The 15,902-nt window shown below is 38.7% G+C and overlaps 1 protein-coding gene across 1 annotated transcript in view; it reads right to left on the reverse strand.

The window, feature by feature from the left end:
• Positions 1–14,686: 14,686 nt before the first annotated feature.
• The window catches only part of LOC132142160 (transmembrane protein 131-like), a 46,245-nt gene continuing 45,029 nt past the window's right edge, over positions 14,687–15,902 (reverse strand). Inside the window, exon 34 of the mRNA XM_059551809.1 lies at positions 14,687–15,137. Within this exon, the coding sequence (XP_059407792.1) occupies positions 14,847–15,137 (291 nt within the window). The 3' untranslated portion in view covers positions 14,687–14,846. The remainder of the gene's footprint in view (positions 15,138–15,902) is intronic.

A 15,902-nucleotide genomic window follows, 5' to 3' on the forward strand; every position in this document is an offset into this window, starting at 1 on the left:
TTTCATGCAGGGTACAAGCTGCTGTACACTGTCTTGCTGCTGATGACACTATATTTGTCACTTCTCTGTGAATATACTGCTGGCTCTTTCTTTTTAAAGCCATATTGTTAACCGAGAGTGGCAAAACCTGGTGCTAGAGGAAAGGCTAGTTTTAGCCCAAACATTTGAGAAAGCACATACACTGTATGCATCAAATATTCTCACAGTATCTGTTTGACATTAAGTTGACAGGTAGTCAACCAAAGTATATGTCGCTCAAAACTAACAAATCAGTGTTAGAATAAGTGGCAACACTTTACAATAAGGTTCTAAACATTAATGCAGTAGATAACATGAAATAACAATTAACTAGGGGTGCAAGATATTATCGGAATTTTATTGAAATCAGCTGATAATTTAAAGCTCAGAAGGTAAAGCTTACACAAATAAAAATCACAAACAAGATACTTGTAAATTCAATAATTTATATATAAATACAGATTTATTCATTAATGTGTAATATGTAGTTTTTTTTTTTCAACTGAATTATGAAAACTATTTTGCTTTAGACCATCTACAAATGTTAAATATTCAAATAAAAATATTAAGGTTTGCTTTATAATTACCTTATACTTATTTTCAAAGCTTTCAATGTATTTTCATTATAAACAAACTTCATTGTTTATTTAAATCTCAAAAGTAAGTTTTAGTTCTAACTAAACTAATCAAAATGTAAAAAAAAATTGTTATTAACTCTGTACAGGAGAGACTTAGTGTTGTTTCCAGTGTATCTGCATTGACTTAAATGAGTTGAAAAATATAAAAAAATCCAATATTGTGCATCCCTACAATTTACGTCAGAATAGTCTCACGAATGGGGTCTCGCCCAAGAGCCCAATCACTTTTGAGTGGTAACAAAACAAGCCAATGTACGCTGAGTACCTTCGTATGCGGGTTGTGCATCGCGAACTCCGCCCCACTGTGTGGGTATTTGAGGAGAAGCACAAGCAACTTGCATTCAAATGTTCGCCAAGCCATGTGACCCGGCCGTTCAGCGGAACAGTGATTGTAGCAAAGGAATGTAATGTCTCCGTTCCCTCCTTCAGGAAACGAGGGTTACATACGTAACCTAGACGTTCGCTTTCAGTCGGTCAAAGTCTTTTGATGTTATGTCATAATAGACTGACGAATGGGGTCCCTACAAAACGCCACAATGGTTGTCTTCTAGTGACCTGTGTAATGGATAGCACCCTGTCATGAGGCCAGCATGAGTGACCGCCTAAACCAAACACAGAATGAACTGGGTAGAATGGCAATTGACATGCCACTGAAGTTGGGGTCCTGTCCAGGAGCCTGACGGAGCATGTCCATTGAACATGGCACACCAGCCAGTGGCAGAAGCATCTGTTGACACAACATGCCTGAGCACTGGTTCTAGGTGAACACCGGCCCGTAGAAATGAGAGGTCCAACCATGGGCTGAAGGTTCGGTGGCAGGTTGGAGTGATGATCACCCGAAACATGCCCTGTTGCCATGCCCATTTCGGGACTCGGCCATGAAGCCAGTGCTGAAGCGGTCTCATATGAAGCAACCCAAGTGGTATGACCTCTGCTGAGGATGCCATATGTCCCAGGAGCTTCTGAAATAGTTTCAGTGGAACCACTCTCTTGCCTTCGAATTGACTCAGGCAATTCAGCAGTGACTGTGCACATAAGCTGCGCTCACATGGCAAAAGAGTCTATTTCTATACAGAGAAAAGAGATCCTCTGCACAGGGGAGAGTTTGCTCTTTTCCCAGTTTACTCGAAGACCCAGATGGGCGAGGTGTCCGAGCAACTGATCCCTGTGCTCACACAACCGTGCTCGAGAGTGAGCTAGAATCAGCCAGTCATTGAGGTAGTTGAGGACACAGACACCTCATTCCCTGAGAGGAGCCAGAGCTCCCTCTGTGACTTTTGTAAAGATGCTGGGAGACAGGACCAACCTGAATGGGAGAACTTTGTACTGATATGCCAGCCCCTCGAAAGCAAACCAAAGAAATGGTCTGTGTCGAGGAAGAATGGAGACATGAAAGTATGTGTCCTTCAGGTCGACCACTGCAAACCAATCCAACAGACAAATGCATTCAAAAATGCGCTTGGATGTTAACATCTCGAACGGAAGTCTGATGAGAGCTCAGTTCAAGGCACGCAAGTCCAGGATTGGCTGTAACCCACCTGTTTTCTTGGGTACTATGAAGTAGGGTCTGTAGAAGCCGGACTTCATGTCAGCTGGAGGGACCGGCTCTAACACGCTCTTTGCCAGCAGGGTCGGGATCTCCACGCGCATGATGGGAGCATCCTTGCCCACCATCATCATGCGAACATCCCGAAACCTGGGATGACGCAGGGGTTACCGAATACCGTAGCCAAGCCTGATCATTCAGATGATCCAGCGAGACGGGTTGGAGAGCTCTAGCCAGGCTCCCAGAAACCGATCCAGAAGGGTCAAAGAAAGAGGGGGACGAGAGCGACAAGGAAGCACGTCGCCAACTGTTGTCCGCAGCCTTTGGGGCACAGAAGTAGAGGTAAGAGCTATTTTAATGAAGGTTTGGGATCTACTAGCTGTGGGGCCAGTGGCTGAACAAAAAGAAAATGAGAACAAAGGATTCTCGGCCGGGGGTGCCCTCGGCAACGAGCAGGCTGAGGGGGCTAAGCCGGTGTCAGTGTGGAGGCAGCAGTGGCTGCCAGAGCAGAGTATAAGAAAACGTCTGGGTAGAATTCTCCATTGCATCGCCGAAGAGGCCAGCCTGGGAGACCGGGGAGTTGAGGAGCAGAGTCCAATAAGACTCCCTCACGTCTGCCAGGATCAGCCATAGGTTCACGCTCCACTGGCTCCTTGGCCACCAAAATAGACATCAGCTGACCCAAGGAGCACGCAGTGACCTTCGTCACCTTTAGAGCAAGGTCGGTAGCAGTGCACTCCTCCTGCAAAACCTCTGGGTCAGTATTGCCCCCATGCAGCTCCTTGAGCACCTGGTAGACCTGAAGTGTGGCCACGGCATGCAGGGCGGAAGTAGGCTGACCCCCTCCTCTGTAAGCCTTGGCCACAAGCGTGGACAAGGCTTTGGAGGGAAGGTTGGGACCACCACGCCATGTGGAGGCGCTCTAAGGACGCAGTTGCATTGCAACAGAACACTCTACTGGGTATCCCAGCATACACTTTGCTGGCTCCGCCATCGAGGGCAGAAAAGGCGGAGGACCCATTGGTAATTTCCTGGTGCACCTCCAGGAAAAAAGTAACCGGAGGGGGGCTCTGATGATCAGCACGTGCAGCCCCCAGGAACCAATCATCCAGCCTCGAGCGCTCGGGACAGGGTGGAGGATTCCACTCAAGCCGGATGCTCTCAGCTGCCCAGGAAATCACGGCTGATAGCTTGTGACACGGTGATCGACATTTGGTTTTTCTCCTGAGCCTCGATTAAGATGCTGAGATCCTGAAGAGAGGGTCCAGCAAACTCATCTGGAAACTCAACTGGCTGTGGCATTTGTGAAGGGGGTGTGGCCCGAGGAGGCTGACGCGCCGGGGAAGCCCACACAGGAACCCTCAGATCACCCTGGCCACCAGCCGAAGTAACCCTCTAACGAGAAGAGGAGTTAGATGAGGGTGCAGCAGAGGGGACTCTATACCTTTTAAGGTGGTCAAGTCTCAACCTTAATGCCAAGATGGTCATGTCCCCTGCAATGAAAACATGAGTCATCCACGAACGCAGCCTCAGCGTGCTGAAAGCCCAGACACATGATGCAGCGATTGTGGCCGTAACACAACCCATATACTCTTTTAGGAAAAGCTCTTTCAGAAGTGCTGAAGCACTCAGGAGAACGCAGGAGCTGGAGTGTAGAAGGCAGGAAGCTCTTCGACGAACCACTGAACCACGCCGTCACACCAACACCAACTGACTTGCTTTAAGAACACTCCTTTGAAACCAGTAGAAGATGTGCTCGGCTCCAAAGCGAAAGCTTGAATGCGAGTTGCTTATGCCACTCCTTATATACCCACACGGTGGGGCGGAGCTCGCGATGCAAGGTACTCAGCGTACCATTGGCTCATTTTGTTACCGCTCGAAGGTGATTGGGCTCTTGGCCAATACCCCATTTGTCAGTCTATTCTAACGTAACGTCGAACGTAAACGACTGATAGGGAACCATATTTTACTTCATTTATAAGTTTACGTTAATAGTAATTTTTATATGCAAATGCATTTGTAACAAGTAAAAAAAAAAATTAATTAACAGTTAATGTGTTGAATGAATGAACATAAGTTGAACAATAGTATATTAATAAATTTACATGAACCTACTGTAGATTAATACATGCTATAAAAGTTGTTGTTCATTGTTAGTATTAGATACATAATGCATTGTCTAATTGGTTAGTTAACCAATTTGCATTAACGATTTGGAACCATATTGTAAAGTGTTACTGGTTAAGCATAATTAGTGGTGATTATCACAATGGTAAAACCTGTGCAATATGAACTAGACGTACACAGGAAGGCCTTTAAATGCTTTTACCCATCTGCTATGTGTGTTTACTTTTCAAGCTCCCACCGTGTTGGTGAGGGAGGGCATAAATGATATACTCAAAATGGTTGAGTTATATAAAATTAATATAAATACAAAAAAAAAGAATAGGTAAACATTAATAGATTATTGTCAGCTGATGAAATCAATACTGATTTCACAAAAATCTTAATTTCTACCTCTAGAATCTTTTGCCACCTCTGGTTCTTATATTCTGATGGCTCACTCATCAAGTGAATCATTGGCTTTCACAAAGTTCTGCAGGTGTACCTCAGTTACAATGTCCAATGCCTTTTTTGTTTGTTTTTAGAAAGGTTTATGTATTGATATATATGTATATTTAGCGCCGATTAGTTAACATGCTTTAGAATGCATCCATGGCAACATGGTGAAGTCTGACACAATGGAATCCTTGTTCCAGCTGTAGATAGGAGTTTAACCTTAACTATAACTCTGAAATAAACCTAATGTGTATTTGTCCAGCCAGACAGATGGGTAAATATGTCAATTAGTTGTATATTTTATTGATATTGCCCGAATTTTCTATTTTGAATGTAATTTCTGAACCCTGTCTTCTTGTAGAAGTACAATCAGTATAAGCTAATCAATAAAATACATTTCCATCCACGTATTCTGAATTACAATGATGCAGTTATTATTTTTATTTTTTTTTAACCACACCCAGTGTTTAGTTGTGTAGGTGTGTGAGAGAGAAAAAGAGAGAGATGTAAATAAAGAATATCAATACAAACAAAAAGAGAGAACCTATACATCACCCAGAAAACAGCAAAAGATTGAATAAAATTAAAATATCACCGTTTTCATTTGCCCTCTTTATTGTTTACACACATTACAGCACTAAACCTCATAGAAGCTCAGGCCAAACTCTCTCTTTATTCTGTTGTTTTAAACGTTTCCTCTACTAGAATGCCACCTGCTGTTGATTCTTTGAAGGAGCATAAACAGGACTTGTAAAAGCTGGCTTTTCCCACATACTGACTTTTCTGGTGGTCTCTGTTCTAGCTCTGAAGTTACCATAGTCACACTGTTCCAGTGGAGAACTATTTACCCTTAAAGGCGCTTTCATTTGTAACACTCTTCATATCAAATAGCTGTACAACTTAAAGTGAAAACGCCTCTGTGCATGACACTTAAAGGGATAGTTCACTTAAAAATAATAATAATAATAATTTTCTCCCCCTCATGTCGTTCATAAGCTGACTGCAGAACACAAAAGAAGAAATATTGAGGAATGTTGGGGAAAAGCACTTCTCAAAACAATATCTTCTAAAGAAAGGTATACCTTTGAGGAACTGTGTTAAATAAGTAAATCATTACAGGGGGCCAAATACATCATACAGAGGTTAATGTAGATACGACAATAAGGTTGTGGGATTACAGTTTTATTCATCATATGTTCTTATTCATATTGTTATATTTGAAATATGTTTTTATAAAGTCAGAATTTTATTATAATCCTATTTTTATCTGTTTGCTGTTTGCAATAGCTACTATTAACTCTTCATGGTGTTGTGTAATTTTTGTGAATTGTAGGCCTATTAATAAACTAAGGTAATTTTGATCAGTCACTATTTTCAAATATATGTTTTCTATTTATTTGATCGTTGCTATTTGTATTTATCACCATTAGAATGTCTGCCAGCTCAAATGGAAGCAAGGTCTGGATGAAAATAATGATTTATCACAGGACAGATCATAGATAAAAAGAGACTAAAAACTGTGTCATTATTCTGCATCATCATTGAAGACATGTAAATTGATTACGTTTGTTTGCTTTTGACATATTGTATTCAGTTTCGTATTGAGTCAAGCAGCAGCCATGTGGCTCCAAGCTCCAGTGGCTCTTTTGGATTATTAGGTGATACAAGCAAAATGTATCTTAAAAAAACTTCTTTCTAAATTTTGCCATAATATTTGCCTGGTTTGAACAAGATTGATAATGTAATGTCACATTTACCATAGTGAGGACTCAGACAGTGACATGTAGAAGAAGAGAATCAAATACAGACTGTTATGTTTGTTTATGCTGTATTCAAATTAAATACATTGAGTCCAGTATAAGTGATAGTTTTTTTTTTCTCAGAGAAACTATCCGTGCTGCTCTTTAACATGCGTTAATACAATTTTCTTATCTATTTATAGCCTATGTTTTATGTAGCATTAATACTACAATTTAAAATGTGGGTTACTAAACATGTTTTTTAATTTACTTCTATTCAGTGACATTTCTTCCCTCATGTGACTCAAACAGGAGCATGCAGATGGAAAAAGACATTCACAACGAAGATTAGTATTAGAAATGTTTCAGAAGTATAGGAAAAATGTTTTTGTGTTCAATTTAATCATGTTATTCATTATCTGTATGTATTTCTATAGAGATTTCGTCCAACAGAAGAACTAAATAAAGACTAGAGAGCAACACAAGAACTGTGTTCCAGTGCATGACGTCATAACAGAACTAGAACGTTCAGGTGCAGATGAATAATGAACAGCTACAGCTCAGCGCGTCCCTGATTACGTCACTGGAATGTTTGGAATGTAAACAAACCAAAGAGCGCTAAAATTACACATAGCGCAAGGCAAGGCAAGGCAAGTTTATTTATATAACACATTTCATACACAATGGTAATTCAAAGTGCTTTACATAAAAGAAAGTAAAATAAAATGAAGAAAAATAATAACAAGATTAAAACAAGCAATTTTAAAATTATTAAAACTGTACTTATTTAAAATTAGTTTAAAACAGTTAGAAAATGATTTTACATAAAAAGAAATTAAAAAAACAGTGAAAATATATATTGCAATCAGTTCGGACATTGCACAGTGCTCATTCAATAAATGCACAGCTAAACAGATGAGTTTTAAGTCTAGATTTAAATGTGACTAGTGTTTTAGCACATCTGATCTCTTCTGGAAGCTGATTCCAACTGCGGGCGGCATAGTAACTAAAGGAGGACTCCCCTTGTTTTGTGTGAACCCTTGGTATTTCTAACTGACTCGATCCTAATGATCTGAGTGGTCTGTTAGGTTTATATTCAGTGAGCATATCTGAAATATATTTCGGTCCTAGGTCATTTAGTGACTTATATACGAGTAAAAGTACTAAAATCAATCCTAAATGTAACTGGAAGCCAGTGTAAGGACCTGAGGACTGGTGTGATATGCTCAGATGTTCTGGTTCTAGTCAGAATCCTGGCAGCAGCGTTCTGGATGAGCTGCAGCTGTCTAATGGTCTTTTTGGGAAGGCCGGTGAGGAGCCCATTACAATAGTCCACCCTGCTGGTGATGAAGTCATGAACAAGTTTCTCCAAGTCTTGGCTGGAAACAAAAGATCTAATTCTTGCAATGTTTTTTAAATGATAGTATGCTGATTTAGTTACTGCTTTGACATGACTACTGAAACTAAGGTCTGTCTCCAGAATCACACCAAGATTCATGACTTGATTTTTAGTTGTTTGACCCCTAGAGTCAAGGTATGCATTCACCTTGAACACTTCATCTTTGTTTCCAAATGCAATGACTTCAGTTTTTTCCTTGTTTAACTGAAGAAAGTTCTGGCACATCCAACTATTAATTTCATCAATGCATTGGCAGAGGGAGTCAATGGGGCTGTAGTCATTTGGAGATAAGGCTAGGTAAATCTGGGTATCATCAGCATAGCTGTGATAGGCAATTTGGTTCTTTCTCATTATTTGACTTAGTGGAAGCATATACAGGCTAAACAAGAGCGGTGCAAGAATTGACCCTTGTGGGACTCCGCATGTCATGGACGTCCACTTAGACTTATGCTCTCCTAGACTCACATAATAACCTCTCCCTTCTAAGTATGACCTGAACCATTTGAGTACCATCCCAGAAAGCCCGACCCAGTTTTCCAGTCTCTCTAGTAGTATGTTATGATCGACAGTGTCAAACGCAGCACTGAGATCTAGCAATACCAGCACCGATATTTTGCCAGAGTCACAATTTAAGCAAATATCATTTATTATCTTAATGAGTGCTGTCTCTGTGCTGTGATGAGGTCGAAAACCAGATTAAATTGTCCAGGTATCCATTTGAGTTTAAGTATTTGTTCAGCTGATTAAAAACGACCTTTTCTATAATTTTACCTATAAAAGGAAGATTAGATATTGGTCTAAAATTGCTCAAAATGGTGTTATCAAGATTGCTCTTTTTCAGGAGGGGCTTAACAACTGCATTTTTTAAGGAGTTTGGAAATGTCCCAGAAAGAAGTGAGGCATTCACCACTTCTAAAAGATTTGCTTCTAAGCAGTTAAGCACACTTTTGAAAAAAGATGTGGGAAGTGTGTCAAGATAGCAGGTTGATGATTTTAGGTGCTGCACTATGTCTTCCAGAATTTTGCTATCAATTGCTTCAAAAATCGACATAGTATCTTTTTGATATTGTGGCCTAATCTGTCTGACCTCTGCATTACTTGAGGATGTGCTAATCGCCTTCCTGATATTGATGATCTTCTCAGAAAAGAAGGTTGCAAACTCATTGCATTTGCTGTCTGAGAGCATTTCACTGGGAATCTGACTTGGGGGGTTTGTCAGTCTCTCAACAGTGGCAAAAAGAGTACGCGTGTTATTTAAGTTACTGTTTATAAGGTTTGAGAAGAAATTCTGTCTAGCTGTGGCTAGTTTCACATTAAAAGCATGAAGGCTGTCTTTATAGATGCTATAGTGAATTCAAGTTTTGTCTTCCGCCACATCCGCTCGGCTTTTCTGCATTGTCTTTTCATAGTCTGAAGTGCTTTTGATCTTCTCCAAACTGATTTCTGTCTGTTTGTTTTCTTACTGATTATTATTGGAGCAATATCATAAATAACATTCTTAACTTTTGAGTTGAATGAATCAAGGAGAGTATCAACAGAGTCTGCAGAAATGCTTGGTGTTAAAGATATAGCCTCCATAAACAGTACACTTGTGTTCTCGTTAATGCATCTCCTTCTGACAGAGACCGATCTAGATTCAGTGGTAGCAGAGATCAATATATCAAAGAAGATACAGAAGTGATCAGATAGTGCTATGTCCTTAATAACAATGGATGAAATGTTTAGACCCCTACTGATGATTAAGTCTAGAGTGTGTCCACCTTTGTGTGTGGGTCCATGCACATGCTGAGTCAAGTCAAAAGTGATTAGAACCGTTATCATTTCTTTTGTAGTTTTGTTTTCTGCATTATCTATGTGAATATTAAAATCCCCTGCAATAGCAAAACAGTCAAACTCTGAGGAAATCATTGATAGCATTTCTGTGACCTCTTCAACAAAGGCTGGAGAGTATTTTGGAGGCCTGTAAATAATAATAAACAGAATGCGTGGAGCACCTTTCAGCACAATCCCTAGATATTCAAAAGACAAGTACTGACCAAATGACACTTGCTTGCATTGATAGACATCTTTAAATAGAGCAGCTACACCCCCACCTCTCCTAACAGTCCTGCAGACACTCATGTAAGTGAAGTTAGGAGGGGCTGCTTCATTAAGGACTGTTGCATTGCAGCTGTCTTCAAGCCATGTTTCGTTTAGAAACATAAAATCCAGATTGTCAAGTCATTGATTAGAAATGATTTATTTTTTAGTGAGCGAATGTTTAAAGATGCTAACTTGATGGCTGTGCGTGTAGCGTGTAGTCCAGAAAACTCCACACCGATTAGACACTTGAGTTAAAAACGAACAGCAGCTAAATATACTTCTCTAATAATATGACCTGTTTAAATATAAAGATTTCTCCAGCGCGTGAACTTATTTTCCATCATAAAGATCATAATCATAAACGCATCTCATGTGATCACTAGCTAAACAGAAAAGGCAGAAAATTAAATGGTCTTTTGCTTATTTTCTTGGATCACACCAGAGGGTTGTTCCATAAAACAAGATTAGAAAATAAGCCAGGCTTATTTTGGTTAGTCAGACTTATTGTCTGTGAATTCTGTTTCATAAAGCAAACTTAAAATAGTTCAAACTCAGTTACCCTGGAAACTTATGCTGGGAAACTAGCCTGGTCCGGGGCAGGCTAACTGTCAGGCTAAGCCTGAGTTGATGCTTAACCAGAATAACGTTTTAACACTGACCCACTAGGAATGTGATATTACATCGGACTCTCTGGCATGCTGCCATTTTATTTCATGTAGGCCTAACCACTATCAGTCCAACAATGAAAACAAATGCACTTTAAAAATAAATGTAATTCGAACATACAAAAAGTGAAACAAATGTAAAGAAGTCGAGGGAAGGGATAGCATATATTTGCAGATTACTGAGCCCACACATCCCAAATAGCACACGGCGCAATAAAGCGCTCACAGTGCCGCAGACTTTGTGCATTGCACTTCGCTTTTTTGCCAGCGGAACATTTTTGTACACAGTTGGAGATGCAGAGAACATCAGCAAAGCATCGTTTGCCGCTCTGTACGAATTGTGTACCTGTCTTTAAAAAAATTACTCAATGTGTTCATCACCTTCCCTGGCCACAGAGCGATTCACAGTATTAAACAAGCCTTTTATGGAATCGCTGGTAAGTTAAAATAAGAACTATATAGAAAATGGAAATATTTATTGTCTGTTAATGTAAGACATGGCAATTGACAGACAAACACTTAACTTTTGTAGCTTTCCCAAATGTTATCGGAGCTCTGGACTGCACCCACGTGCGCATAAAGCGCCCGTCTGGTCCGCATGAAGCAGACTTCGTTAATAGGAAATCATTACACAGCATCAATGCACAGGTACAGTCCCACTGAGATTATATTGTAGGCTAGAAGCGATTGTTCTTTACAATAAGCAGGGCACCTGTGTTCTATTCATTGCAAATGCATTTACAATTCTATATATATATATAGGCTATATATATATGTGTGTGTGTGTGTGTGTGTGTGTGTGTGTAAGTCCAGAGTAGTGACCTACATTTTTAATTATTTAGAGGATTTGTGATGCAGACTGCATCATCACAAATGTAGAGGCAAAATGGCCTGGCTCAGTGCATGATTTCCAGAATCTTTCGGGCCTCTTCTCTTTCCCACCAACTGGCACAAGGTATGTTAGTCACTTAACATATAGCAAAAACTACAGCTTTAAAAAAAAACTTTCAAATTTTTTTTTTTTTTTATTCAGGTCAATTCTCAGGAGATTTGCTGGGAGACAAGGGATATGCATGCCTGCCTTATCTCTTGACTCCCTATCAGGAGACGCAGACTGAGGCACAGCACAACTACAATATTGCCCATGCACGCACAAGAGCTCGTATAGAGATGGCATTTGGGCTCATCAAGTCAAGGTTCCAGTGCCTGAATTACCTCAGAGTGATTCCACACAGGGCATGTGACATTGTAGTTGCATGTGTTGTGCTACATAACATTGCCTGCCTGAGGAGAGAGAGGCAACCAAGGATGGTTGTAGAGCAAGACTGGGATATTGAAGGCATTTTTGATGACAATGAAATAGGCAGGGTTATAAGAGACAGTTATGCCAATAATTATTTTAGTTAATACTGTCCAAACCATGTTAAAGGTTTTCACTTTCCCCTTAATTTACCAGACACACAAGTCATATTTTTTTTATTTATTTTATTTAGGTTGAAGCTGCCTGTTGGGGGTGAAAACATACAATTAAATGTGGTCAAAAAACAAAAAGGTCATGTGTCATTGTTTTAAATATGGCAGTTCTACTTGCATTTTTCTCAAGCTGTTGGATTTCCAGCTCCAACTTTCTCATCTTGAGTTTTTTTATATTGGATGTCAGTATCTATGGCCTCCATTTGTTTCAGGAGATACCTTTTGTAGACTCCCTTTATGTTCTGGGTCTTGTAGGAACAGAAATGTATTTTATTTTTTTCAATTTGATCTAGTGCTCTTGGCACTTTTTTGTAATTTCTTAATACTCACTTGGTCACATGTCGTCCCAGACTGAGAGGGCTCTAGAAGGGTGTCAGCATCCTGTTGCCAATAATGGACACAATTTAGCACCTCACAGGTAGGCTATTAAAAATATAATTTGCACATTTGTGCCTACCTCAGGCCTCCTTGAACATACTGACACAGTTTCCTCATCAACTGTAGATGGGCCTTCAACCTAAAACCATTAATTAAACTTGGTTTAATAAATAACCACTTGACAAATCAGTGCTTTAAACTCATACTGTCATACTCACAGGGTTCAGCATGATGTCTGGTGGATCCAGAAAGCACACAGAATTTGGAATCACTATAAAACAAAAATATTTAGTTAGGAATGGAAGAATAAAAATAAATAAAATAAACAAAATACCTTTTAAGTAGTGATCTCTTATACTAGATGGAATGGATCCAGATGCTGTTCCCCCCTCTATTCCCTCAATGACAGGCCTCCCTTTATTCAGGTCTAATGCCAGCTCCTCTGCAGGAGTAAAGTTGGCTGTCGGTGGCCCTCCCCAGTGCCAGCAACCTCACTCTTCTTTTTGGCAGCTGCAATTATTAAACATCATGAGACTGGACAGTTGTACATCAAGCTGGCTATGCTTAGTATGATAAGTACTTACATAGATTTATACTTTATAATTAATACTTACCATTCTGAACAATATTTTTTTATATTTTATTTTCACCTGCTGCCATGTTCTTTTTTCTTCACTTAATTTGCTGCTGTAAAAGTTACACACACACACACACACACACACACACACACACACACACACACACACAAACACACACAGTGACAAACATTTAATTTAACTTTAATAAAATATATAAAAATATAGTAAAATAATAATAAAAGTAAAATAAAATATAGTAATGTAGGCCTACATTAATTGCTACTTACGCATTGAGACGATCAGCAATTTCCTGCCAGCCTTTTTCTCTCGTTTTATTAATTGCTGCCGTATTTCCTTTTTTTGTAATCATGTGTTTTTGTAATCATGTAAGAATAGCGTGCACGCGCAATTATCTAGACTAGATAAACCTGGTTCAAATTAGTGAGATTGCGTGAACTTGAATTACCTTTTATGAAACCGCCTTAAGACCCAACTGATTTGTTAGGTTAATTCAAGTCGGGTTTTGGAGCTTAATCCCCGCTTTTCTAAGCTTCTTTTATGAAACAACCCCCAGGTAAAACAACATAGATGTTTATTATTATTATTATTATTATTTTACACGTTAGCTAATTAATTTAATTAACATTTTAATCAAAAGTCTAATAAAAAAATTTGGGTTTAGGATTTAAACAATTGTTTGTCAAACTAATCACATGCAAATATTCACGCTGATCTTTTGAATCAAAACACTAGAGGGCAGAAAATCACTGAAAAAAATGACTTCTGAATTCGATTCTGAAGATACTTTCTTTTTTTAAACGCCGTTAATAAAAATTTAAATACTCAAAAAGTACTAATACATATACACACTAATACATATCCTTATATCTGCTGTATTTTTCAAGTATGATGCATGTCTTTCAGTATGTTTTTAAAGAAATAGTATATTATGTTAAACGAGAGAAATAATATTATCTCGTTATTTTATTATAGCAATATAGCACTGATTTCAATATACTCAGCCAAGACTTATGACAGGTTTTTGCTTTTAATTTTCAAGGCGACTTGTCATGCATCCCGAGGTCTAAGTGAAAATAAATCTTTTGATGACATACATAATTTTGACCTTGCATATTGTCAGGTTATTTAGCGTATTTATTAGCCTCTTATATATATATGACTCCTTCTTCAGCTCAAAGCACACTGATCTGAATTCTCCCTAATGGTGTCTTACTGTAGTTCTGTGGTCAGTAACTCTCTTCCAGCATGAATAAATTCTAAACTAGATTCTAACAAAATAAGAAGTTTTAAGCAAAGACAATTTATAGGCCATTATTCTAAGAGACCCTGAAACAAACTATAAGGAAAATCCTCACACATTCCTCTACATTTGGGATCATCACAATTTTCCACCTGTTTGAAAACAAGTGAATAGCAATTACATTTTACTGCTAGCAATTAAGAAAAACGTTCTGCAATTTTACAATAAAAAAAAACTAAACTTTTTAATTAAATTTTATCTGGTTTCCCAAATGAGAACGTCACCAAAATTACATTTTGTCAGATTTAACTCACTTCTAGGCACAAATCTCACAACACAAAATCAAGTACAAAACTTTTTATTTTATTTTCAATGGTCAAACTTGCAAAACGTCTAGAAAAATATACAACAAAATGCAGAACCTTACCACAACAACAAACAAAAAGAAAGAAGAGCATTTACATTTCCCCGCATTACAGATAAAAGCAGATGGTCTTCTTCCTGGTTTGTTCACATCTCGCCGCAGAAGCCTGAATCGCTGGAGAGCTGCGAGGTGGAGCGCCGGTTCGAGGACGAGGACTTCCATATGTCCAAATGCATGTGTAGTCCAAAGGGGTTGAAGCTGGAGTACTGTTTTCTCGGGCAAGCGCCGCCCGGTTCACGGCTGAAGGGTGCGACGGGCGAGACGTGCGTGGACCGCACCGAGCCGAAGTGACTCTGCTGAGGCTCGCTTTGAGGAGTCCAGATCGAGCCGAACAGACTGGACATGGGTGACAGACTTCTGGTTCCTGAAAAGTATGGCTGGAAAAACAACACAAAGATTGCTTTAATATTCCAAGCATCTACTTACTAACACCTCGAAGTTTTAACTCTTGCAAGTGAAGAAATTGTGTCACAAGTATGGTAATTTAAAAATAATTAATATAGTTATTGTGACCCTGGAGCACAAAACTAGTCTCTGGGGTATATTTGTAGAAATAGCCAACAATACATTGTATGGGTCAAAATGATTGATTTTTCTTTTATGCCAAAAATCATTAGGATATTAAGTAAAGATCATGTTCCATGGAGATATTTAGTCAATTTCCTACAGTAAATATACCCAAACGTAATTTTTGATTAGTAATATGCATTGCTAAGAACTCTTTCTGGACGACTTTCAAAGCTATTTTCTATATATTTAGATTTTTCTTTTTGCACCCTCAGATTCCAGATTTTTTTTTCCAAATAGTTGTATCTAAGACAAATATTGTCAGATCCAAATATACCATACATCAATGGAAAGTTTGTTTATTGCATAAATCTCAATTTCAAAAAAAAAAAATATATATATATACATTTTTTTTTTTTGTCAACAAATTTAAACAATGCCTAATTTGCATATTTAACCCTCTGGTGCCATTGAGTCATTTTTGACTAGAAAAAAAAACTTTTTTTTCACATTTTCAGAATAAGGAACTTGGTAAAGGTTTTGGCACTTGTTATGTGAACACCATAAAAATCACGGACATGACTCGAAAAGGTTAAACTGTCCTAAAAATAGTACAACCCGAATTCCGGAAAAGT

This window comes from Carassius carassius, chromosome 6 (genome assembly GCF_963082965.1).
Source record: "Carassius carassius chromosome 6, fCarCar2.1, whole genome shotgun sequence".
Taxonomy (NCBI): Eukaryota; Metazoa; Chordata; class Actinopteri; order Cypriniformes; family Cyprinidae; genus Carassius; species Carassius carassius.